At 44.2% G+C, this 27,289-nt stretch overlaps 1 protein-coding gene across 1 annotated transcript; it reads left to right on the plus strand.

The window, feature by feature from the left end:
• Positions 1 to 1,759: 1,759 nt before the first annotated feature.
• On the plus strand, positions 1,760 to 24,473 carry SCTR (secretin receptor). Its single transcript, XM_069861502.1, has 13 exons — positions 1,760 to 1,844; positions 5,409 to 5,535; positions 10,779 to 10,889; positions 15,037 to 15,140; positions 15,423 to 15,520; positions 16,470 to 16,602; positions 17,546 to 17,699; positions 17,791 to 17,851; positions 18,380 to 18,449; positions 21,830 to 21,921; positions 22,016 to 22,154; positions 22,365 to 22,406; positions 23,425 to 24,473. The coding sequence occupies exons 1-13, from the start codon at positions 1,800 to 1,802 to the stop codon at positions 23,599 to 23,601; spliced, it is 1,353 nt and encodes a 450-aa protein (XP_069717603.1). The 5' UTR covers positions 1,760 to 1,799; the 3' UTR covers positions 23,602 to 24,473.
• Positions 24,474 to 27,289: the final 2,816 nt, after the last annotated feature.

Here is a 27,289-nt window from a genome sequence, read left to right on the forward strand (position 1 = left end):
AGGTGAGAATTTCCCAGCTTCTATTTTGTGTCTTCTGCACATGAATATAATGGAAGGGTCACAAAATGTGAGGCTCTTCATTCACACCGTTGGTGTTTAAACCTTAACATCGTCTCTCCGAAACTCCTGGGCAACCACCACTTATTTAAGAAAATGCCTCACATTCAGAAATACGTTCAGGGGTGAAGCTCCCTTGATTACACAAACACAAGTAAGAGTGGTGGCTTTCAGGGGAAGCTGTTACGATGTGAGTGGAATAATAAAATATCCCTTCAGCCAAAGGAAGAGAGAGAGAGAGTGACTTGGCACCCCACTGAGATGGTGCAGCAGTGCCAATGTGGTTTCTTCAGACTACTGTAATGACGTTGTCTGGCTGTGTCTCAGACCCCGTTTTATGAATTTGTTTAACCCTTTGACCAATTTCAACCAAACTCTGTGGAAAAGCAGAGCTCTTCAAGAAAGAAAGTTACTACAAGTTTAGTGGAGACGGGGGCAGAGAAGACCGAACCTTCTGCCCTTTGCTAAGGGAAATGAAATGGCTGTGTGAGTGTGGCAGCTGGGCACTCAGCGTATGCGAACCGGGTAGGACAGACGTAGCATGGGGTTGGAGTAAATGCTGCTGCTTGCCTGGCTCCTGTACTGGGGAGGTGGGGAGAAACGAGGTGGGTGTGTATGGAAAGAGAGAGCGTTGCAATTCATCTGTCCTAAGGAACATATGTAGAGATGAACAGGAGTTACTGTGGTCAGACTGGGCACGGGAAAGGGCAGCATTCGCTAGCAAACCCGGATTCCTTCGTTGTGCTGTTCAGTGGCTGACTTGCTTAATCCAGTGGCTGGGTTTTCAGTGCACAGGTAACGAGCCGTATGTTTTATGGCCATAGTCATTGATTTTACTGGTAGATCTGGAGCACACCTGCATTCTGGGCATTCATATTTGATCTGTCTAGGGTGATGGGCTGTGGAAAGTTGGAATAGGTGGTAAAAGATGTTTTGAGACGCTTTGCCAAGCTGAGGACTGCAGTGCTTTGAGAAAGGGCACTAGTGCACAGAGCAAACTTCAGCTCTTTCTTGAAGCGATATTCGCTATTGTGCTACAAGTGAACTTGGTAAGCAGGCACCTGCTTGGCAGCTGGGAGCCCACACTCACGGTAAGCACATGGGCGCTTCCCAGGCTTGGTGTGAGGCACAGGTAGCCAGCTCTCCTGCAGCAGACTCTGCCAGCCTCCTGATTCCTGGCTTTCAGGAATGTTTACTTACTGTGGGAGGCATGTGCAGAACTATCGACAGCAGAAGCAGTGCAGGCAGCCCGAATCACATTCCTCCAATCCTGTTTCTCAGCAGGGCGCTTAGTCCAGGACTGTATTTCCCTTGATTGATTACCTGTGCCATTACGGGGCTGATGTCTTACGTAGGAGTCCTGCTTGGTCCTTTATCATGGGAGCATGAGGAATGATCATTCCCCAGGAACAGCCGTTGATAACAGTGAAAAATAGCCAGGAAGGGAGGCAGACAATAGTAGGAACATGCTCAACAGAGGTGCTGCTATTCTTGGGACAGGAGGTTTCTGCAGAGGAGGAGGAGAGCCTGGAGGATGGACAGGGGGTCCTGTCATTGCTGATGCTCTCTAGCGCTCAGCAGCTGGAAAGAAACATTGGCTAAGGACGGTCAAAGCTGGAAAGGAAAAAAAGTGAGGAGGGAACAGGATGAAGTGAAAAGAGCTAGGAGACACGCTGGAGAGCATACAGACAGCCTGGTGACCTCTGGTGCATGAGGATGAAGGAAACAGACTGTGACTGACTATGTGGACCATCTGGATGATCATCTTCTGGAATTCAACTGTCCTGGTAGGTGCACAGAGCTTTTTATTCTTAATGGCAAGGAATCACATGTTGCCTGAGTAAGCGCACCTCTATTCCATGAAGTCGTGGTGTCTTTGTTTAAAAAGCTGTGTGTAGAACCAGGGATTTTTTTATTTTATTCTTGCTTCTACGGCTTCCCGGACTAATTGACAGGTAGCTACATGCCTCAGTTTCCCCACTTAGATTATTCTGATTTTGAAAGCATATACAATTAAGATTGAACTGTGTCCAGCCTGGGTATGAGGAATTGGGAAAGGATCAAACTCGGCAAATGTAAAAACATTATTGTTTTATTGCAACTAAAGGAAAAATCAATGTATTTGTCCCAAGAGGCGATTTGGGACAAACTCTGAGAAAACCTGAGCTCTGCTTAGACATTTTAATCACAGAGTCAATGCGATCTGTAAACTTTTTTGCCTTTTGATCATCTTCCACAATAAAAAAATACCTTTGTGATGGATTTCTTGTCATTTTGGTTTCTTATTTTTATATATTACCTAATGGACTTTGTGAATAGATGTCATTGCTCAGGGTGCCACTGAGAGCATCTTCTTCCACTTTTCCTAATCCTTCAAAATACCTGTATTTTATTTTACCAGGCATCTTTCATTCTCCTTTAAATTCTCTAATTTAACTAAACCCACATACTTTCAAATTAAACGTCTCTGAATTCTGTGACTGCAAATATTATTTATATTATGTAGAGTTTAGACTCATTCATACATTCATATCACAGGTTAAAAACTGTAGTTGGCTGTTGCTATCAATACCACAAACTGCAGCTTTCTGCCCTTTCTGGGTAACTAGTTATCTCAACTATTTCTCGTTGGAATGGTTTTGGTGTCTTATATTTTCTTTAAACAAAGTATGAGGATGTCTTGCCCTCTCGTCAAAATCTGACATCCCGTGAGCTGGGAGCTGTTTCAGTGAACGGTTCAGGAAGAGACAAAGAAAACACACATGGAGGAGCCCGTTTTCCTCCTTGATTTAAAAGCGCGCAGGCAGGCTGTTTGCTCCCAGCTGTGGACGGTAAATATGAGCAAAACTGGGAGCGGGGTTATCTGGCTGTGGCATGGGAAGCAAAAGTTTCGCATTGCTCCATAAACAGCTGTGATGGACCCGTGGGCCTCGCTTGCACCAGCCTGCCCTGTTGGGTGCTAGTGTTGGCCAAGACCAACTAAGGGACAGTGTTTGTTGAAAACAAGGTCTTTAAACCATCACCTAGAGGCTCTCTGCTTTCCCTGAGTTGAAATCCCTTTTACCTGCATGTCTGTTACCAAGCAGTGGTAACTGTCTGATCAGAAGAGTAGGGTGGACGCCACTTGGTGAGGTAAAATAGTAATTGCAAGGCATAAACTATACCATATTCCTGCTTGAGCAGTGCATTTTATGTAAGTTAAGTAGTGCTGTATCAGATCATCAGGGCAGTTTCCACAGCTGAATGTTCTAAAACCATGTGGTCTCATCCTAGCCGTAAAGAAATAACGTAGCATTTAAATCTCTTTCTAGAACAAAAACTTTCTTAGGACCTACAAAGAAAACAATGCCTAAAGATGTATAGGCTTACTTAGGAGAAAGAATTTTTCTGTTTCTGAGGTCATTAGTAATGTGATTGCTACGATTTATTTTTACTTATGTTTTGTATCATTTTGAATGACCGGCATGCAAACCAGATCAGTTCTGCTGGTCACTTCAAATGCTCAGCACTAATACTGTTTCTTAACATTTTCAAGGCAACTTTTAGACAGAGATACCACAACAGAAGTATGTTGTAAGTCTTAACTGTCACATTTGTACTTGTGAACTCTGAAAATGTACTGAATTGCTTTACTTTTGGTACTCAAATAGATAACAACAGTGATAAATAAGGCACATTTTTAAAATCTGTCCATATTTAGAAATTACCATATTCGGCCTTCAGCTAACAACTGAAATCACTAAATGCAATTGTGTTTGTATGTCTTCGGACGTGTTGCTCTAGTTGGACATTTCTATTTTTTTCAAATATTAAATGGATTAAAAATGCATTTAATCCTGACATCAGATGATAGTTTATTTTGTCTGAATTCTTTTCATGTGTGAGTCCAGAAAATTCATTACAGCACATAAACAAAGATGGTTTTTAGTTTACTTAATTCATGATGCACAGAGATAAGGGAGAAAGATGCTGAAGTTAAACACAGCTAGATGAGGCATGATGAAAAGATCAAACTTAGTTCATAAATACAATACACAAAATACTTCCAGACAAAATGGGTGGGAGTGTAGTCACTGATGTCTGGTAGGCTAAAATTTAATTGTAGAAAAGTAATACTTGTCATTACAAGGTTTTCAGTGATCATTCTCCTAAATCTAATCTGAAAGTGATCAGCAATGTAACAAGATTGATGAGGTTGCGTAATAGTATGATGCTGTGGAGTTAACTTTTCCTGCACAAAGTATGTTAAAAAATTCTACCTAATGCTTCCTAAATAATACAACCTGATGAGTTGCTTTTCATCTTTTAAGTATGTGTGTGTATATACATATACATATACATATACGTATACATATACGTATACATATACACATATAAGTTTCATAGAGGTGTCCCTGCCCAACCCCATTCTATGAGCCTATGAATTTATAAAGATTTTTGGGTTTGTTCATGAGGGAGGAATTATCTAATTTGTTATAATGGGAACTTGCTTACATTCAGTATTTTTATTGTCAAAAAATAATAGAAACTGGTAAAATAATAGAAATGGTAAAAGTACTTTTTTTACTGCAAGTCATAACACCTTGTGAGGCAAATCATTTTGCAATGATTTTTTAATACATGCCATTTTAATGGTCAGTAGCCGTTTTGTACATTCATTTTGGTCCAGCGTCATATAACATGAACTGCACATTTAATTGCTACATAAGGATTCAGTTAAGACTAACATTTCCACACTGCATGGTGGGAAAGGTGTATGGGCCAAGATGGGAAGGTGAGAAAATGACCTTAGGACAAATTAACACTTAGATTGCTGCAAAAATCTAGGTGACATTCTGCTTTCAGGTTGGCTCCTGCAGCTTCCTGAACAGTAGCAGTGAAACAGGCTTGGGTGTTCTGCAACCAGTGGACATATTTAGATCACTTGTGCCTGGGAAAGTGGCCTGTCGGATCTATGGTTTATTTAACACTGCCACAGGCAAGTAATTAATTCTCTGCTGCTCTAGGAGAGTCCAGCAGTGTCCTGGATGCTTCTGCAGTCTTTTGGAGAAGCATCCTGCTCATGTACCTGATTTAGCAGAGCAACACATTCATTTTTCTCAGTAATAGTAATATCAGCAAAAGGGAGAAGGCAGAAACTTAGTCTATGCTTGCCTGCTGCTATCATAAAAAAGGCAGATTTAATTATGAAATTTGACTGTATTTCAAAGAAATTGGCTGTATTTCAGGGAAATATTGCCCATGATTAATTGATAGGGCTGTGTGGGGAATATGAGCATAAGAAGGGTAAATCCTGTCAAGGGGATGTAAGTTTTAAGAGGAAGTGATTCTACTGCTTTTGAAATTTGCAGATCAGAGCTGTCCCACCTGTCTGTGACCTCCTGAGCATCCTGAAAAAGGAGGAAGAAAACTGTACTGAGACTCTGTCCCTGGAGGCAAAGAACAGAACTCATGAAAACGATCTGTTCCTGAGTTCAGGTAAGGGCTGAATGAATGTGCACAATGAAAACTGCTCTCAAGTGAGCTGGGTGACCTCAAAATCAGACACTTCCACATTCCTTTCCGTAAGAGCCATGCACCTTGTATGCATCTCTCATTTAGGAGCAGAAAACTAGGTAAAATCTATTATAATGCTCCAAGAATGGGATTTTGACCTAACTGTGACAGCAGGAGTCATAGGAGCCTTCTAACTCAGCTGCTCAACTGCAGTTCTCAAAGCTAGGAAGCACATCAGAAACAAAATCTTGCAAACCGCACAGGATTTGGAGTTCTTCTCCTTTTAGATAAGGTTCTTTCATAAAGTCAGCCCATTATGTGCAAATTTACTTAACTGTATTTCCCTTCAAAATCAATGAATACCAGCAGCCAACATTTAAATCATGTGGCCTGAAGGTCCCCATTGCTTCCTCCTTGCTCTATCTTACTGTCACATAACAGAACAATTGTATTTCAGAGAGGGTTTATCATCATATAAAGGAGTTGTTTGGCTCGGAAGGCTTAGTGGTACTGAGTCCTTGTCATGTTGACAGCTTTCCTCTCACAGCTGAGCAAGTGTGTTCATGTGCAAGGAGTCTCTGAGAGGTCTCTGCAAGCAATTATTGAAGCTTGCCTATGAACTGAGTGTTAGTTCCCACCCTGGGCAGCTGCTGGGTCAGCATCTCACAGAGTATGGTGCATGGAGGCAACAGATGTGACTATTTTTTGTGTGTGACTAGCCATCACCACTAAGGACTAGGTTTGTGTCTTTCACATCTCACAGACTGAACTGTTTCTGGGTGACTTTTGAGGACCATGACATGGCAACGTCCTCACCAGTTTTGAATGTGAAGGAGTTGCTGTGAGCAGAGTGTCTGGCCAGAGATAAGCTACAGCAGGGAGCAAGAGTTGAGGCTTTTTCTTAGTTTCAAAGCCTTCCTCTCTAGCAGAGAGTATTGGAAATACAGAACTGTTTCACTACAACCTGGCCCTAGGGTAGGACTCAGAAGGGAGATGTCTGGTTGCTTAGCATGCCTAGCATTTTTCTCCATATCTGATTTATCCCTCTGAGCCTTGCAGACTGATGGGTGAGAGCACAGCTCCAGGACATTACACCCATGTAGAAGTGACAGGTTATACCTTATGGCAGGTTGCCAGATACTCTCATTGCATATAAGAAGTGTGATTATATGAGGAGTAAGTCAGTACTGTTTCCTTCCTTCCTCAGCGCCCTTCACAGAAGAGGAGGGTGGTTCAACAAGCTATCTGTTCTGCTTTGATCCTGTGACATGGCTCTAATGTTGAGTTCTGCATTCCCTTTGCACCAGGGCTCCAAAAATGCAAACAAGCTAAACTTCACAGGACTGTGCAGGTGTGGACCAGCACTAGCATGAGCAGGCAGTACCATTTTACAGATGGTCTCATTTTATCTCAAATAGTAGCTCCTCAACAGACTTAATCTAGTTTTAAGTTGGATTCAGATTTTAACACTCTCCCAAGGCCTTTTGTTACTGGAAATTTTTATACAGGATAATTCTACCCCCTGTGCCCCTCTCCACAAATCTACAAGAGAGAGACGTTAGAAGTATAGGATTGTGCTAAATCTTTGAGAAGAAAGCATTTCCAACGGCTGTCAAAATTGCCCTTTGAACACTACGAATCAGATCAAATCTGGCATACTGCCATGGACTCAAGGATTCCCAGGTAGCAGAAAGCTTGGAGTGACTAAACCCCTCTCTGTCTCTGTCTCTGTAACTCTGCAAACACACTTTCTCCTGGCAGTGAAACCCCAGAAAAATAAACAGCGGTAAATTGCACATCTTTCCGAAGTAATGTTTCCAAAACAGATAGCCTAGGAATTTCCTTCTGCTGGGTTTCACTCAAAGAGGGTTTGTTACCTTGGTAAATTATGGAGTAATGCTTTTATTCTGGGAAATAATGCACCTGAAAATATCTCCAGCCTTTGATTATCTGCATGTCTAAAGTCTGTATGCGGAAAATCCCATACAAGGGCTTTGGTTTGAAGAACAGAGAAAAAACCCTCTGGGGATTCAGTGCATGCCCTTGGTGGTTCATGCAGGGAGAGAGAAAGGTAGGTTTGCAGGTTTAGGTCACCTTCCTTACCCCATCCTTCCTGTACTGACCCCAGAAGCTTTGACTGCTGCAGGCAGGAAGAAGGGCAAAGCAAGGGGAATTCTTCCATGCCATGTCTGCTGTGGTGCCCACATCTCTTTGAAAATGAGTGAATCAGGTTACATTAATGTAACCCAGTCACAGTTATGTTCTTTTTTGTAAATGAGAAAAGCTGGGATAATTCTCTCAGGGGCAGGGAGCAGGGGAGGGAAGCCACTAGAGGTCTTTGACCTCTGGTCATGGTGACAGCATATATTGCTGTTACGATAGTGTTCTATTTACTACTTGAGGGAGGTCCCAAAAAATACAGGGATGTCAAGGAAGTGCTGCTGTGTTCTGCCTCCACCCAAGAGACTGTTTAGCTAGATAGGGGTGGGTGGCACTGTCTTTGCTCCATGAAAAATGACAAGACCACCTGCAGGAGGAATGGCTCGGCTGGTTTTCTCTCCCTGGGCGGACACCATCCCAACAAAGTAATTTTGCCAGGTTTTTCTGTGCACCAAGTCTGACTTGGAGCCTTTATGCCAGCAGTCTTGGCATAAAGGTTTGATAACTGAAAAAATGCAGCACAGCTAGGCATAAATATTGCCCAAGATGAGTTAAACTATTGCTTTGAAGTAAATGGTTACCAAGTCTATAAACATTGGCACAGGGAGGACACTAATGCTGAGGTGCCCTGGCTGTGAAAAGCTCTATATTTCCAGGCACTAGGACTGCTGTGCAGGGGGAAATCAATACATTTCCAGAAAAGTAAACATTTTTGTCAGGCTGATGGGGGGCTGGCCTTAAAAAGCATGAAGCGTTTGAAGAGAGTGCTCAGGATTTCCTCCCCTCCACATTCAGTGAGCGTACAGGGCATTCAGCACACACCAGGAACCACCAGGCATAAGGTGGTCCTGGCATGCTCCAGTGGTCTCTTTTTTGCTGTCATGTTACAAAACCCACAGAGGAAACTTTGCTAAAATGATTGAGAGTGAGTGGAGGCAAAAGGTAAGCAGACTAAATTATTTCAGCTTATGTCTGGAGAAGAGCAAAATAAAAGGCCAGGACTACAGTTTCTCTGTAGGTCTTCTCTATTAACACTCTGTACTTCAGGCTAAAATTCATCCACGTGAGCATCTGGTGCCTAAACAAGATGTCTAAGTTGAGATCACCATCATGCTGTGCTTCATTGACCATTGACTCCTTGATGCATCCCTACCAGCCCTGCTGGAAAGCAACATAGCTAAGGGCACAGATGGAAAACTCCCCTTCTACCCTGAATGTAGGACCGTGACAAGCTCAGCCTCACATATGTAGACCCTACACCGAACTGATGGAAACGGGGTGAATTTAGGTAGTATTGGTCAGCCCCTGAAGCTGATGGAGGCCTCAGGTGGCAGAAGATGCAGGGAGGGCAACTGAGCCACAGGCTTGTGCCTGCAGAGAGCCCAGCAGGACTCCAGGATCAATGGCTGCTCTGAGATGGGTCTTCTAACTGGTGTGTCACACTGTCAGAAGCCTGGTCTTGGAAAGAACAAAAGTACAGGCAGATTTTGCCAGCATCTGGTGTGTATCCATGTTTAGCCCTGGCCTGCAAATACGACAATCTTCTTTTACCACCCCAGGGACTGACAGAGATTGGCAAAGATTTGTTCTCCTGCAGCAAAGAATCACAGAATCACAGAATAACCAGGTTGGAAGAGACCCACCGGATCATCGAGTCCAACCGTTCCCATCAAACACTAAACCATGCCCCTTAGCACCTCGTCCACCCGTGCCTTAAACACCTCCAGGGAAGGTGACTCAACCACTTCCCTGGGCAGCCTGTTCCAGTGCCCAATGACCCTTTCTGTAAAGAATTTTTTCCTAACAACTAGCCTAAACCTCCCCTGGCGGAGCTTGAGGCCATTCCCTCTTGTCCTGTCCCCTGTCACTTGGGAGAAGAGGCCAGCACCCTCCTCTCTACAACGTCCTTTCAGGTAGTTGTAGAGAGCAATGAGGTCACTCCTCAGCCTCCTCTTCTCCAGGCTAAACAACCCCAGCTCTCTCAGCCGCTCCTCATAAGGCCTGTTCTCCAGCCCTTTCACCAGCTTTGTTGCTCTTCTCTGGACTCTCTCCAGAGCCTCAACATCCTTCTTGTGGTGAGGGGCCCAGAACTGAACACAGGATTCGAGGAGCGGTCTCACCAGTGCCGAGTACAGAGGGAGGATAACCTCCCTGGACCTGCTGGTCACGCCGTTTCTGATACAAGCCAAGATGCCATTGGCCTTCTTGGCCACCTGGGCACACTGCTGGCTCATATTCAGTCGGTTGTCAACCAACACCCCCAGGTCCCTCTCCTCCAGGCAGCTTTCTAGACAGACTTCTCCTAGTCTGTAGCACTGCATAGGGTTGTTGTGCCCCAAGTGCAGAAGAAGTTATTGAGACCTGCAGCCAAGCCCAGCGAGTGCTCTGTTGGTGCTACTCACTCCAGCACAGACTTGGCATAATGAGAGAGATTAACAAGCAGAGGAATATTCATGGTGGTACAAGGATGACATGGATACTATTCCTCTCTGCCCTTTCCCCAGTATTGTTTTGAAGCTCTTTAAACTCCTAGTCAAGTTGTATATTTTTCTGTTTACAAAAGGATTATGTAAGGAAAACATTAGAGTGACTCAAAATGAAAGCTTTAGAAAGACTGGAAAGTGAGCTAAAAAATTAACATCTGGTTTCCTTCATCTTTCCAGAGCCATTCATTCAATAGTTACCAGAAGACTGATGGGTAGCCAGGGACTTGATGCAAAGTTCATGATGGCCCAAGTTGTTCTTTGGCTGGCTGGTAGAGACCAGTGGAGTCAAGGACCAGAAGGGGATGTGCCTGGAGCTTGCTGGGGCTGAAGCAAGCAGGACCTGTTCTGTTCTGTCTGGGTCTCTAATGATCTCAGTAGGGCTTGCTCTGTCTCATCCAGCTTGCTTTTTGGAGTACTGAGCATCTTTATTCCCGTAGCTGCCTTGGTCCTTAGGAGATGTTTCATGGGGTTTCATTGCTTGGAGATGTTTCATAGTATTTTGTTGTTAGCATTTCATGGCGTTTCATCTCTGGGAGATGGTGCTTTGTGCTTCATGGTGTTTTGTTGTTGCTTCCCCAGGCAGATGCGCTGGAATGTGGGATAACATGAGCTGTTGGCCTTCGTCTGCTGTAGGACAGACTGTCAGTGCTCGCTGCTCTGAATTCTTTCAGATGCTGACTGGGAAAATAGGTAACACTAAAAATACTCTTTTCTTGCTCAAGTGATTTTATCAAATGTGTTGTTTACAAAGGTACCACTGTCAGGTTTGAACTCAAAGTGAAATTGTGTCCCTGCTTCTTTTAAGGACCAGTGGTCACTTAGCAGCATCAGTTCCAACACTAAGCTAAATGTGGGAAAGCCTGGAATTAAAGTAGCAAGATATTTTACATGCTTATTTTTCTAAGCAAGGTAGAGACAAGTGCAGCAAATAAATGCTAACCTGAAAAACAGGGTTTTTAAGCATCTTTTTTAGGGAAGTTTTCTCCACTCAGGCTCTGTGTTTATGTTTTTCTGTCTCTTTCCCCTTCTATGAACTCTTAAAGCCAGTGGCTGATCTCAGCTGAGTTTGGTGGAGACAAAAACTTCACACAGTGTTAAGTTCATACAAGTTTGGGCAAAAAAATGAGCCAGGTAGGGGGAAAGATCCTTTTTTTTTCTTCCATCAAGAGGAGATCTGCATTGGGGGTTCATCCCTTGGCTGTGACAGGCTCCACACAGGTGGCACAAATTCATGGGAACTCAGGTTTCATGGCTCATCAAGCAACTTACTCAAAAAGAGATAAGCTTAAGCAACATTTATTGTCCTTTCTCTGGGGTTTCTAAGATAGAAGTGAAGTGAAATTTATTCCCGGTAATTATGAGCCATTAACTAAGAGTTTCTGCCTGCTTTCTGTTCAGTTCTGCTTTTCAGCAGTGCTCAAGAAATCTGCTTACATTTCTCTTCAGCAAGTTAATGATTCAAATCAAAAGAGGGTTTTGCATTCTTCAGTTATAGGACACAGATTAACGAGGTCCAGCACTGACAGAGAAGCACACATTCATTTTATGGAGGGAGTAATGGGAGACAAAGCATTAGATTGTCTAATAAAGATTAGATAAGTCAGAGGAGAACAGTTAGTGCTCTTTAAATAAAATCAGACATGAGCCATTCAGATTAAAATAAATGCTGTACTACTTTCCGTACACACAAACTGTACCCACTGAATCCTATAATCTGGTTTAAAGACAGGGAATAAATTACACAAAGACACGGATCACTGAGGAAATAATCCGTCCCGCATGCACTCATGAATCTTCAGCATTGTGATACCAGCCTTTAAATGTATTAAATGAAATTCCTGCCGGTACAACCACTAGAGGGAACTGCTCCCGACCTCTGGCCTTTGTACCAGAACAAAACTAGGAATTTGTACATCCAAAGGTCATAATTACATCTTAAATGTTCATTACATTATCTTGGAGATAGTCTAAGAGCTTTAAACTTTAGTTGCCCTCCTTATCAAGCTGAGAGCTGAACCACTTCTGATAAGCAACAATCAGAGTGACTGTGTTCCAAACAGAAACTCAAGACGTAGTCCATTGGCATTTGCGTCTTATTTTGATCTGGCATTTTGAATCAAAGTCACCAATAGTTTCTTCTCATTCTCGTAGCCACATTCTGCTCTGATTTTATACTGCGGTTGGCTTGTGACTCTTGTTTAATTACTGCTACAGCCCTTGCTCTGTTTGAAGCAATTTTGCAAAGAAAAACAAAGATCTGTTTGCATAAAAAAAAGCAAAAGTTTTCTCTCCTCACCACTTACAAAGCAGATGGGCAGCCACAAATGCCAAACACATATACGTTAAGGAATGCAGATACTGAGCTCAGATACTCTGAGCTCTGACCAAACCCTGGTCTCTGTGCTGTTGAGCTTTGTGCTGACATCTAGGCTTGCATTTGCAGCCCAGACTGTCTGGCCCCTTTCAATACAGCAGACCAAAGAAACAAAATAATCTGGAAACTAGTAACCTAAATGCACATCCAGACCTGCCCATTGTGTCTCAGACAAGGAATGAGGAAAGGTGTAAGGACTGTATGGATTCAGAGGCAGTGGAGAAGGCCACATCGAATGTCCCCAGTTCCACAGCCTTTAGCCAGTGTTCCCCCTTGCCTAGGCAACTCTAAAAGACTCCTAGGCACCAGCAAACACCAAGCGCCTTAGACAGACTGCAGACCCTGAGTCTGCTCTGAGTGCACCATGCTGGACTTCCCCCAATGCCTGTGTCATCCATAGGCAAGCAGCGTTGTTAAAATTGTGCTCACATCCATCAATATAACATGCCCTGCATAATCTCCCATGCTTTGCATATAACTCAGTCGCATGCACACACCAACACAGAACTTCAGTTCTTCTTGTGTGATCTACTTTGACATAGAATCAGAGAATCATAGAATGGCTTGGGTTGGAAGGGACCTTAAAGATTATCCAGTTCCAACACCTTTCACTAGACCAAGTTGCTCAAAGCCTCATCCAGCCTGGCCTTGAACACCTCCAGGGATGGGGCATCCACAACTTCTCTGGACAATCTGTTCCAGTGCCTCACCACCCTCACAGTAAGAAATTTCTTCCTAATGCCTAATTTAAATCCACTCTCTTTCAGCATCCTCAGGAAAAAACTAGTTAAAGACATGTTTACAAGCACAACAGTCTGCTCTGAGTTAACTACTTGTGTCTTAATAATTGAAGCTGAAGTAGAGAATTTGCCACCGTACCTGTCCCTTGCTGGCTGCTGTGGCAGGTAGAGGAGAGCTGTTGGGGAAAGTTGTTTATCTCCTGTTGTTGCTGCACTGCAGCAAGGCATATAAAACCTGGCTTGAAAAGCAAGCCTAGCCCTTCCAAAGATGCTAAGCTGGAACAAGATGTTCATAAAAGCATCAGAATAATAGTCTGCTACTGACACACCCAGAGCTCTTCCCTCTTGAAGATCTCAGCATGTTTGCTGTGCCTTGCAGTTTTGCAGAGCTGAGTTCAAATCAAGTGCAGACATGCTGTCAGGTCATCAGAATTAGCCCAGAGATATCAGGAGTCAACTGTCTTGATGGTCCCAGCAGGGCTCCAAAGAACATAAACGAGTGCCAAACACTGTTCCATATGCATCTGCTTTGTTCCCTCTCCAAAACTGTGGCGACGTTTTCAGGAACTGGATGCCCTAGAGGCCCTGTTACTAAATGTGTGGGCAAAACTGGACTTTTATCATGCCCTCAAGGAAAACCTTCTACTAAGAAGGGCTGCTGATTTCATGTCCTCTCCAAGTCCTTGCTAGTATTGCTGTTACTGCAGCAAAAACTAGGTTTTCACTCCATGTTTCTGAAGCGTGCCTCCTACCTGACAGAGGAATGTGATTAGGGCAGTAGGCAGTGATTTTACCTCTTTGGAAAAGTTTCTCTCCAGCACATGCCTCCTAGGGTCATTTTCTTCCAGTGAGTTTGTAAGATGTATAGGGCAGGACTTCACTCATCCGCTTTAGTGCCAAACATGAACATGGACATGTTCAAACCTGTCCTGTTCAACCATGTGCAACTTGCTGGGGATCCATCTCACTCAGCTTTGGGAGTCTAAAAGTGAGACAGCCCAGCAGAAGTTGGTCAAACAAACTGCCCTCTGTGGATATCTGTCTGAAAATGAGTTGAATTCTGCAAATGACTCTTTCTCTACACTGACTAGAAAGACAGCCATGAGGGACATGGTTGGGCTCAAGCATTTAGCTTTCAGAAGGCTAACTTAAGTGAGGGGAATCCCACCCTAGCGTTTAATTTGCAAGTAAGCAAGGAAATCAACAGTGTAATATAATTCCCAGACCTAGCTGTTGCGACAAGCCTTTTAGTTTTCATTTAAATGTCACCAAAAATCTGTGACCATCTGAAGTTTTGTGTTCTCTTCAGACCATGACAAACCACGGTAAGGAGGGGGGAGCATTCAGGAAAGTATCAGGTTTGTATAGAATATGAATCCATGACTGAAAAAGTCCTGTGTTTGCTGATCTTGGAATATCGGCCAAGAAACACCAGATGTACCAAACAATATTATTTATGTTGCAATTAATAAAAACACATCCATCACAGTCATTCCTGAGTTGGCAAACAATACTATGACCCAAACAAGTACACTGGGCAAGTATCAACATAATTAGCTCAGCTGTATTTCACCTCCAGCTATGCAGATTGCACTGCCTGGGGAAAATATTCTTTTTGCTCTTGGAGCAACTCTACATATTGATGACTAAAGCCCCGAGGAAACCACAGATACAATTGGAAATGATCACATCTGGTTTTGTCTTTCTTGTTGTTTCCACACAGGTTTTGTTTACCGAAACTGTACAAGCAAGGGTTGGTCAGAGCCATATCCAAGACCAGATATCGCTTGTGGCTACAATATCAATGACACAAGCAACGAGGCAAGAGTGAGTCTGAGTGCCTGTGACCACAGGTCTGCTGGTCTGGGGCTCTGGGGGAGGAGCATGTTCAAGAGAGACTGAATGGTGGTGTGGGGTTATTGTTACAAGTGTTTTCAAGCATAAATGCTTCCTCCAAATGATCAGAAAGGGTTGTTCAGGGTAAAACTTCAGTAGCTGATTTTACAAGAAAATTTATTTGTTAAATAGGAGGAGACTTTTTTTTCTTGATATGGTCTGATTTCTAGCAGAGAGTCAATGGTAAAAATGTGAATATATGTTCCCTTACAGCGTTCCTATTTCATGACTCTGAAGACCATGTACACCATTGGATACTGCACCTCCCTTGTGACGCTCATCATTGCCTTAGTAGTCCTAGGCTCTTTTAGGTGAGGAGAAGCATCTCTGGTTTACTTTTGGCCAGGACTTCTAGTCATCTCAGCTGACACAGATCCTTCTGTTGGCTTTCAGGGCAAGTTAAAAATTGAAGTATTTATGAAAACCTTCACAAAAATTATCTCTGAGTCTTCTCTCCCAGAAAATATCAGGGCTGCTCCTCATATCATGCTCCCCTGTCCTTCCAAAATGTAGCTGGACATGTTTTGCAGTCTACTGTTTGCACCACCTCCCTGCTGAGGTCTTTCCATGACCTTCAGTGTCAGGGCAGAGTGTCTTTCCCCCTGCTGTTCTTTTCCCAACTTGAGACTGTGCCTAAAACTTTGCCCTAAGTGCTGCTGTACTGACTTCTGGGAAGGTGTTTCAGGTCTACAGCAGCAATCTGACAGCTTATCTTCATGTATTCTTATGATATGGTATTTGTACTTCGCTGCTTATTCAGCAAAAAGTATTTCCTTTACAGTGTCAGAGTGGCATCTCTGGGTAGAAGGAACCCAGCTACTTTGCAGATTCATCTTCAAGCTGCGCAGCCTCTGGACCCAGATGTTTAATACAGAAAATATTGCAGGCCCAAGTGCACTATTCAGGCAAAGCAAATAAATCCACCCAGGTGTGGATAAATACCATAGGTTTGTATTACTCCAGAAAGAGGGAGGGAGGCTAGACCAAGCATATTGGTGTGAAATCGCAGTTCTAGTGATGTTCAGCGTGTTTTAGCACCTGAGAGAAACAGATGTGACTGCAACTTTTTGAGGTCCTCTGTCCTCTCTGGAATATCCCTCTTTGGAAATGCATTAGTCTTCCTTTCACAGGCAGTAAAACAGTGTTCTTAATTTGTCAGTTTTGCATTAATAAGGGTTGAAATCTGCTGTTTGCAGCCGCAAGCTACCCACATTGGCTGGAAATGTAACTTCACAGGATCTCTCTCTCTTTTTGTAACAGAAGACTTCGCTGTACAAGGAACTACATCCACATGCATCTCTTCACATCATTCATTTTGCGAGCCTCATCCAACTTCATCAAGGATGCCGTTTTGTTTTCCTCTGAAGACACAAATTACTGTGGGGCATACACGGTAACTCTCTGCCTTCCAGCTTGCCCCACATTTCAAGTTTCCCAGCAGGATCTCAGCAGTAGTTAGTGTGCAGGAAAGAAAATCACTGTCTCAGCTTTCCATTCAGCACGAGGGGTTATAGGAGGGAAAGGTATACCTGGTTCCTTCTCCACTGCTTGATCCTGCGTGTTGGTTGTTCCTGGCTGAGAGGTTCCTGTTTGGGGGCATTCTGTGATAGTGACAACAGCATGAAGACACAAAAGCAGCCCAGGCTGGAGCATACACACAGAAACCCAGGTGCAGTTCCTCCCTGCTATAGATGCCCTTGTAAGTATTGGAGAAGAAGGCATCCAGATCAATCTGAAGTAGGTACTCGCATTCATCATCTTGATTGTGTTGACTAGATGGCCACAAAAGATACTAGGAGTTCAGCATAGCCCCAGAAATGCCTAAAAATGGGTGTCCCAGGCTGTGAACACAGGATAGGCCACCAGAGTGGAGATTCTTACATGGATTTTAGATCCTGTTAGGCATTTTTTTTTAACCCCCCAGTTTTGCTGGGGTTTTGTTACTGAACAAGAACATTTTAAGCAAATTTTAACTTGTCTTTATCAACCCTTTTTCTCAGGAAAAAAGACCAACAAACACATTCACATACTTCTCTAATATGATGTTAGTGCTACTGATACTAATAAGGTAGTAAAAGTGGAACTCCTTTAAGTGGGACAGTAAGCCAAACCCATATGTCCATGAAACATTTAGTTCTTGCTAGTGAGGCAGTTGATTACTGCATTTATGAAAGCCAGTCCTGTTTTCTTGTCACGTGAACACCTATCTCAAGGCCACCAGTTTAGTCCCCTAATTGTTATAAAATCTCTGTTTGCCAAGATTTATTGACAGCTCGCTCTCTGTTAGAAGGTAGATGCAAACTCAAGCAAAAGCTAATTATCTTCTCTTTCCTCAGGCTGGGTGTAAGCTCACCATGGTCTTCTTTCAGTATTGCATCTTGTCTAACTACAGCTGGCTCCTTGTAGAGGGACTGTACCTCCACACTCTGCTGGTTATTTCTTTCTTCTCGGAAAGGAAGTTCCTCTGGTGGTTCATCGCCCTTGGATGGGGTACTGGTTCTCCTTTCAGTAAGAATAACCACAGGTATGTTTTGCCTTTGGGATGGACTTGTGGAGAAGTAACCAGCTTTTCCAATTGCAGGTACCCCCACTGTGTTTGTGGCTGCATGGGCGACTGCTAGGCAACTCCATGAAAATATTGGGTAAGTTGCATGGAGGGGAGAAAAATCACATGCCAGGGGAAGCATGCAGCCCCCATGCAGGCTACTCCACAGGGTCCTGCTCATTCCTAACCACTAGCAGCCAAGCAAGGCAACCACCACGCTCCTGTGGTGCAAGCCTAGATCCTTGTGTGGGATCCAGCTAGTAGAGGTCCAGCTGAGCAATCTGAGCCTCAAATTTCATTTGAGCATTTTCAGGGGTAGGGAGTAGCCTTCAAGTATGAATTCAGACCATGATGTTTTCTGTATCTGACTTTCTGATCAGCGAAACTTTGTTCCTTCTCCTTTTCAAAATTTTGAACAGTGATTGTACATCAAGGGCAGGATCCACTTTTGTCCTGTGCAGGTGGGCAGGTTTCTGTCAGAAATGCTATGCAGCTAAGTGAGAACAGGAAATTAGTTTTGTAGAAGGGAATAGGGGGCCTATCTGAAGTGCAAAACACACTAAACTGCTTTGAAAATACACGAGTGTTTTGATAACTGACGGCGCCTTCTCTTCTATTTTTACAGGTGTTGGGACATTAATACTGATGCCAATACCTGGTGGATCATCAGAGGGCCTGTAGTTTTGTCTATTTTTGTAAGTCCTTTCTGCGACAAGCAGATTCAAACTGTATTTTCAAATATTGTGAAGTCAGAGATCGTCTACTCACCATGCCTTAGAAGTGTGTTAATGAACTGATCTTAGACATGTGCCTGAACTGGTGTGACACATGAATTACTGCTTAAGCAACTTCTGCTCAGCAGGATTTAGTCACTAGCTAATGCCCCGAAGCTAAATTCACAAGGAAAGCTAGAGTGTCCTCCCAAGAAGCAAGAGCCTGAAGAAGATCAGATTTCCGCATCCTGTTGATTTCATATGAACTTGGCTGGCTTGTGGAAGCTTGTTTTGGACTGTTTCAAGGAAGGCTGCAGAGGAGAAACAAAGTGGTTGTACATGTCAGTACAATCACTTTTGTGTCTCCCGGTCAATGCCCCTCTCAGCAAAGCCAAAAACAACTTGCCTTAGGTGACCATTAGCTTTTGTTTTCAGCAATGAAAGCAGCTCACAGGCTGCAGCATTGTATGTTTGTGGACTGCTATTACACGACTATGGTGTTGCTCACTCAAGTAAGGCGTAGGCATTGAAGCTCAGTGTGAATCTGCCCAGTACAAGGCAGCAGCAATGTAAAGTATGGTCTGGTACAAAGAATACTCAACAACTATGGTTTGAGCATTTGCTGGTGCTCACTTTCAGAGCCTTAGGTACCAAAGTGCCGGAGCTGCTTCTTGGAAACAGTTCTGCCCAACTGAGATGCTCAGGGGCAGCTCAGTCTGCAGTGGTCAAGCTGATACGTTAGTACAGAAACACTCGAGTGGCTCATTACTTTCAAATAACCTGCTGACACTCGGAGTGAGAGCCTAAGAGGGTGTTGAGGTTTTTGGTTTGCCAGTAGGAGCCATTATATTTGCAAAATACAAATTGCAACGCTTGCATGCTCTCTTGGAAACTCAAGTAGCAGAGGTGGTGGGTTAAAGTTCTGCTCCTGTTTATCACTGAGCAACCCCTCACCTCCTCAGGACAAGCAGAAGAACACACAAATGATTCATGATCAGCTTAATGAGGCCACAGCATTTATTTTTCTTACTGATTCAGCCCTTATGCTCCAGGAGCCACTCAGCAATATTTAAATGTCAACAAGGCCCAGGCATTCTGCAAGGTGGAAAGCAGGATCTTATCTTTTGAGGGCCACCCTCTATCTCCTTCCAAGTTTCCTCAAAATCCCGATCACATCCCGCTTAGCCAACTAAGGGCAGGAGCCGCCGGCGTGACTCTGCCTCTTTACCTAAAAGAGGCTTTTCTCAAGGCCGTAGCCACAGACAAACAAACAGCCAGCCCTTCAGAATTCAGATCTAATCTCTTTATCCCTCACAGCGCACAGTCTTTAGCAGTTCAAAGGGCCGAAAATCAACACCGATAAACTCTTTTGTGCTCCTAAACTAACACTGCTGTGCTGCCCTTGGGCAGGAATCCCCAGTAGTTCGCATCAGCAAGAAGTCCTGCTCAGCCTACGCTGCTCATGCCTTGCCTAGTGGGTTAATAAAACAGAATCCCCAGAGCTGAACCTCCTTTTCTCCTCACACACCCCAAATATTTCAGTCTTTCCTTCGTGTTTCTCATCCCTGGCTCCTCCCAGCTCTGCTCCTTCCCTCACCCTGCCCCAGCTCCCCAAATTTCCAGATACCCTCAGCAGCACAGACCACACAGCCACAGTCACTCCCTTTTCACCCAATAATTTAGGGAACCCAGGAACATCCTGGGTCTGACCCGCTTCTCTTAGGGAAGGCCACCCCCTCAGTGCCCTGCTCCAACACCCACAGGCACGGACAAGCCACCTTGAAGAGGGTGCATGGCTGCAATGGTGTTTCCAAGAGGTCTTTTCCAACCTGGTGATTATACGATTCTATTCCAGGTGCGGGGAAGGGCTAGGGGCTCATCATGGTGCAGGTGTTGGGGGTGTTGGCTGACAGCCGACTGAACATGAGCCAGCAGTGGCCCAGGTGGCCAAGAAGGCCAGTGGCATCTTGGCTTGTATCAGAAACGGCGTGACCAGCAGGTCCAGGGAGGTTATTCTCCCTCTGTACTCGGCACTGGTGAGACCGCTCCTCGAATCCTGTGTTCAGTTCTGGGCCCCTCACCCCAGGAAGGATGTTGAGGCTCTGGAGCGAGTCCAGAGAAGAGCAACGAAGCTGGTGAAGGTGCTGGAGAACAAGTCTTACAAGGAATGGCTGAACGCCCTGTGGTTGTTTAGCCTGGAGAAGAGGAGGCTGAGGGGACACCTTGCTGCTTTCTACAACTATCTGAAGGAAGGTTGTAGGGAGAAGGGAGCTGGCCTCTTCTCCAAAGTGTCAGGGAACAGGACGAGAGGGAATGGCCTCAAGCTCTGCCAGGGGAGGTTCCGGCTGGACATGAGGAAAAAATTTTTCATGGAGAGGGTCATTGGGCACTGGCAGAGGCTGCCCAGGGAGGTGGTTGAGTCACCTTCCCTGGAGGGGTTTAAAAGACGAGTGGATGAGGTGCTCAGGGACATGGTTTAGTGGCAGATAGGAATGGTTGGACTCGATGATCCAAGAGGTCTTTTCCAACCTAGTAATTCTATGAAAAGGACTGCGGGTGCAGGAGGAATGCAGGGTGATGTTGGGAGCCCTGATGCCAAGGGCAGATAAAACCAAGGTGGTTCCCCGGTGCTGTGCCCTGGCCGTGGGAGAGAGGCACGCTCAGGCCGGCTCTGCCTCCCATGCTTCTCCAACTCTGCCGGAGGGTAAAACGAGCAGAAACAGCTATTGCTTCACCTTGCCCAAACTGAGCAGCAGATCAGCATTTTTATCTGATATCCACCCTTGGAGAGGGGGAGAATGAGAAGAACTTCAGTGTAGACTTTCTCCTATCCCCACTTTTAACTACTTTGCCTCCATCATCCTAAACCATGCCGTGCTTTTTGGCAGGGAACAAACAGCATTTGCAGTCGTGTTTAGCAACTGGTAGCCCTTTTGCTGGCATCCAAATTGAGGCCAGACTGCGCAGAGCTGTCTGAACCCCACAGTCAGAAGGGGTGTTACCCATGCGCCTGGTCACCCTGCCCTTTTGTGATTGCCCAGATAATAAGCCTCGATCACCCCCATAACTAAAGCTGCCGCAAAATGGCAGGGAAAGCAGCCAGCACCCAAGCCCAGGGTGGCCAGGCAGGCTGCAAAGGCAGAGACAGAGACTGGGATGGGGACAGGAACTGAGGCAGGCCAGCCCAAGCTTGTCTATTCTTCCTGCTCAGCCAAATCCCCCAGACTGGCTCTGCTGATACCTGGCATTTATGCAAGTGGTTACTGGATATTTGGTCTTGTTATTTGCTTTTTTACTTCCTTTTTTTTTTGTTTGTTTGTTTTCCATGTCCTTACTTTTGGTTTTGTTTTTATTCTTTTCAGATTAATTTTATTCTTTTTGTCAACATTTTAAGAATCTTGATGAGGAAGCTTAGCTCGCCTGAAGGACGGAGCAGTGATTTCAATCAATACAAGTATGTCCCTTACGTTGTGACTTTATGGCACGTGAGCCCCCCCCAAGCTCCTCTTGCTTCTCTGCACCAGCTACACTCTTTTTTTTGCTATCAGGAGACTTGCAAAGTCAACGCTCCTCCTTATTCCTCTCTTTGGGATCCATTACATCATCTTCGCTTTTTTCCCCGAAGATGCAAGCAGTGGCACAATGGAAATTCAGCTGTTTTTTGAATTGGCTCTTGGATCATTCCAGGTAATATTTGACAAGCTCTAATTTCTTTAAAATAAGAAAAAAAGCTATAACTCTGTAAATGAGGCATAACTCTATAATCCAAAACTCTGCAACAGAACGGAGTCCCAATGGCAAAACCAACCTGTCTGATTTTTCTTGAGATGCTTCATTCCCATTCAAAAGCTGAAATTGCAGTTCTAATTCTGTGACCGCAGTTCTTTTATCTTTTAGGGCTTTGTCGTGGCTGTACTCTATTGTTTTCTTAATGGTGAGGTAAGTTTTGTGTATATAACATTCTTCTCTATTGCTCAAGCATGCCTCATTAATCAGTAGGATATGTTCTGCAATGAACTGCACATTTTATCTGAGGTTTTTTTTCTCAGTTACCTAACGTCACTCGTGAAATGTCCCCTAGACTTGGCAAGCCTGCGTAATTGTATGCCAGTTGCAAACTTCACCTCTCAACTGTTGCAGCCCTTTTATAAACCAGATAGAAGTATTACTGTCTGGGAATGGAGGGTGGGAGTACCATCCCACACAGGGTCACGCTGACAATCAGCTGGTTCTGACGTGTGGTGCTATTACCTGTCATCCTGTGGCTGGTTTCTTTGCTTGGTCCTTGGGAGGGAATTTATCAAAAGCTGTATCCAGTCCAAGTTTATTAGGACTTTCATAAGGCAAAGCTTTTTGAAGAGGGAACATTTCCTTTGTAGTTGTATAACTTCCAGGCTTTTGGGCTACAACTTGCTCTCTGAAACACTGCTGCTGGTAGAGGTGGCGGTGGAAATGCTGTTCAAACCTGGGAGATCCTGAGGTTATTGGAAGGAAAAAAACCCAAAACAGTAGTGCCTAAAGTTTGGAAGAAAAAGTCTCTTTGAAATGGAGGATGGCTTTGAAATACTTCTACTGATCCTTTAACAGGGTTCAGAAAAAGTTGTTTTGAAAAGAAAATCTGCATTTTTTTACATTAGAGTGCCAAAATGTCCCATTTTTATAACTAATATAAAAATTTAACCCAAACACTTACTAAGGCCAGCTAGACTCTGTGAAGAATTCCACTGCAATTAAACAGAAAAACAGGTTAACAGAAAATCGTGGGGCTGCAACAACAGTACAACTAGAAGTGACAAGAAACAGGCCCTACCCTAAACCCTTAAACTGAGGGTTAAATAAATAAATCTAAACCTTGGCAAAGGTAATCCGCTCTTCTTTTCCTGTTTTACCGCCCTCCACAATGCAGGGCTCCAAGATAAACTAGCTGAACTAAGTATTTTCTGACCTTTCTGCCTAGGTTCAGCTGGAAGTTCAGAGAAAATGGAGGCAGTGGCATTTAAGCAAACACTTTCATCGGCATCTCAGCACCTCAGCAAGTAATGGAGGAAGTGGCTTAACTCAAGAGATACATATGGTGAGGTCGAGTCCACCAGAGCACAGGAGAGGAACCCTCCAAAGATCAAGCATGCTTTAACGCTGTATGCCTGGAGGATACCTCCATGCTCAGATGCCCATGGCTAAGTCCCATGGTCCATGCTGGGAGTTTTGTGTATATATCCAAAAGCGAGACTTGGCTGTAGATCAATGGTTCTCGAAGCACATCTGTTTGTCTATATCCTGTGTAGCAGCAGAGCTATTTTGCAAGGCAAAATGGGCCAAAAAATTATGCTCTTCCTTGGGTTTCTGGCTACTGCCATTTGTGTTTCTTTCCACATCAGTATTTTTCAGCTGCTGTTTCTACCTTAAATGTGACCTTGTTTTCCAAATGGCTCTCCAACATGTTCCTGTCTCAACCAGGCTGGTAAGGAGGGTTTAGATGTTAGATTTAGATGTTCTCTATTTCTTCTGCTGTTGAAGCTGGGAAGACATTCAAATTCGTATGATGAAGGTTCTGTGCCATCCTTTAACACAACTCATGGATTTGAAATACAAAATTAATTCATCCCTAAAATTTACCAAGGGTCAAATTCTTTCTGTTGTGGTGATGGATGATGTACACTGAGAATATTAAGCATGGCTGAGCAAATGCTTCCTATCCAGCTGCATATCCATTGCTCAGGTATGCTCCAGTGATGGTGTCAGGTTCAGAGTTTTCTTCCTTTGCCTTTTCTAACAGTGGAGATCTCAGAGATAACAGTGGTCCAGTTTGGAGTTTGGTATGTTTTTTTGAAATTGTAATAAAAGCTATTACAGAGTATCCCAAGGGCGGCCAAGAAAACTCTAGTGTCTGTACTTCTGAGACTTTCCTACTTTGAAGGGAAGCAATGAAAACCCTTGGGACATTTAAAACTTAATTGAAGTGGATAGTACAAGGTATCTTGTCAAAAACAACACCATAGTGGCTGCGAAAATCTCTTTACAGTTGAAGATTGCTCAGTGTGCCTAAATCTGCAAGACTGTGCAGTATAATACACCGTCACAAGGTATCCGAGCTTCTTTTACAATTTTATGTTTTTAAAGATAGAATTGCTAAGCAAATATCTCTGGTTTGAGTTCAAAAAGAGATAAAATAATTCATTCCACAAATGCAATCAAGCCTCCTACTTGATTTTGTATCTGCATTTCCCCAGCTGGGGCAATTCTTGTCTGGTCTTCCTCAAGGGCAAATATGACTCAACAGAAAGCAAGTGTCGTTTATCACACTTCTCCCTCCTGCTGGTCAGCTACAAGACATTGGCAAACTGTGCTTGGTATGTCAAATGCTGACTGATCGGGCATTCCCCAACCACTCTGCCAAAACTGCTCTAAGGAGCTTTTACTCACAGCAGACCCTTATGATAGACTTCTACCATTTTACCAGAAGGCAAATGTGGAGAGGAATTCAAAGGATTCTTTGAAAGTTATATTCCCTGTGGAGAAGCAGGTTTTTGAGTGCTATTAGCGCTATTTCAAGCCCCAAGGTTCAGGAAAAATGCCTTTTTTCTCTGCCTGTGTCGAGGTGGGAGACCGATCTCCCCTGGTGATGCTGACATTGAGGGCAGCAGCACCACTCATGGCAAGCCAGGTGAGAAAGGGCACATTGTCAGGAGGTTCACTCTGGCCTCCCTTCCCCAGAGTCAGTTCTGTGTACTGATGCAGGTCACCCAGCAGTGGGAGAATTGAACCCCCATTCAACCATGCAAAAAAAAAAAAAAAAAAGGTGAACTGGTAAGCGTTTCCAGAAATTAATTTTAAACCTGTTTTTTAAAAATAGCAAGGTTTTGAGTTGCCTTTTTCCCATAAAAATCAGCTAAAGCAAGCAGAAGGAAGAGCAGAAGTAGGATCAGTCCCATAACCAAGGGAAGAGTGAAAGCCCCTCCATGTACATTTGGGTGAAAGATCTCACTTTTTGCCCACTTACCCAGGCCAAACAGCCTCCAACCTTCTCAGGGGATTCATTCTGTCCCAGTGCATTTGATAAGTCAGATACTTCCGAAAAAAATAACAACCATTAGCCTGATTTTCTCTATGGCCTACAAGTAAGACCGAGTGGAACAACTTGTATTTTCCCCATCTGAGAATTAAACATTTATCAGCCAAACCAAAGCAGCTGTGTTGTTTTAAATGCAAGTGCCTTCTTCCGGCATAAATGAAGAAATATAGATTCAGAGATGCAATAACATGGCATTAATTAGATCTAATGCAATTATTGGCTCTCCCACAAGTCAGTGTAAGAGCTCAGCCCTGCAGCGTGTAGTTAGGACAAGCATCGATGGTGCAAGGCTGGGTGGAGCCCAGGCTGAGCGTGATACCAATTTGTATAGGAGGCCTGTACAGGTGAAACAGGGGCAAACCACATGCTGTTTCTTGTATTTAAAAAAAATGTTTTACATGGCCGCATTGATTTTTTTTCTTGAAATAACAAAAAAAGTAACTATTCCCAGATTCTCTATTACATGTTTGTTTCAGGCATTGGGTACTGGCCTGGTTTGCATGAAGAGCTGAAGCTCTATTAAACCCCTCAGATGTCAGCTGGTGCTTGGAGTCCTCCACTCTTCGGGAAGAGCAAGGTCCCTAGGGCAGGTGTCAGAAGCAGGCAGCCCCAGGCACTGCAATGTTGTCACCTGGTCATAGAAAACTGCTGCCAAACACCAACATGATAGTGGGACGGGGTCTCACCTTGCCCATCTTCTGCACGGGTGATGCACCAGCACCCTTCCCTGCTGGGGATCTCTTTTGAGTAGCTGTACTGAAGAGAAGAGCTACTTAGCTCCAGGGACATTGACATGTTTATGAGCAGATGAACATGAACAGGGAAGTAAAGCTCAGCAAGCAATGCAAAAAAGCTGGAGCTGAATAGTCAGAAGGCACACGGAGTTGAGCACTGGTGGCCTGAAAATACTGACACAGGCAGAACACAAACTCCATAGCCAGAGTTCACCAACTTCTCCTTCTCTATGCTTGCTCCTCCATATTCAGTGTAAAGCAGGCATTTGTAATCAGTACACGGGACCTCATTACCATCTTTCAGATAAGTGGTCATCATTGTTCAGGGACACCGGTGACAGCTCCTGGCTATTCCCTCCAGGTCCCCAAGAAGCCAGCTGCAACTCTGCAATCCAGCAGTGCAGGCAGCAGCTCCTGCAGCCCAAACATCAGGGGTCTGAGACTTAAGGCTGAATTTAAGAGGAAGTGATTAATGGATTTTTCTCTCCCAACACAGCAACGAGGAAGTTCCCTGCAAAACGGTCAGAAGCAAAAAGCAGTACTGTTGAGCAGCGAATAATTACATTGGGCAATGCCTCACTGTGTGGTGCCAATTTAGAGGGGTTGCATCCATGTGAAGGAATCCAGCCAACACCATTTCCAGGACAGTACAGAGCTTTCCTTCACCCAGAAACATGCAAACTGAGGCTGGAAAGTTCAGAAGGGCCACTACTGACCTACCATAGGCTCCAGCAGAGGGAGAGAGAAGGCAGGTGAGGACAAACATCTTCCTGTAATCGTTCTCCTGACTGACAAAAGCAAGCAAAGCTTAGCCCCAAACCAGTGTCCCCGCAAGCACTGCTGTTGAAGGTTCTGTAGACTTAACAGTAAGTCCAGGACCTCTCCCTAGCTAGCATGCCCTGTACCATTATTTCCTTATTCTTATCCGCAAGCAATGGTTTGTGCACAAGTTTCCAATTAAAGTTAGTGACTGAGCAAGTCTAAACAGCTCATTAACAAGAGGTGATGTTCATTAC

Source organism: Phaenicophaeus curvirostris, chromosome 7 (assembly GCF_032191515.1).
Source record: "Phaenicophaeus curvirostris isolate KB17595 chromosome 7, BPBGC_Pcur_1.0, whole genome shotgun sequence".
Taxonomy (NCBI): Eukaryota; Metazoa; Chordata; class Aves; order Cuculiformes; family Cuculidae; genus Phaenicophaeus; species Phaenicophaeus curvirostris.

Excerpts from the sequence above, each read along its gene's own strand:
- SCTR (XM_069861502.1), top strand. The coding sequence starts at position 1,800 with ATGTGGACCATCTGGATGATCATCTTCTGGAATTCAACTGTCCTG. Across the intron at positions 15,521-16,469 it reads GTAGTCCTAGGCTCTTTTAG|AAGACTTCGCTGTACAAGGA; the intron begins GTGAGGAGAAGC and ends TTTTTGTAACAG. Across the intron at positions 18,450-21,829 it reads CTGTAGTTTTGTCTATTTTT|ATTAATTTTATTCTTTTTGT; the intron begins GTAAGTCCTTTC and ends TATTCTTTTCAG.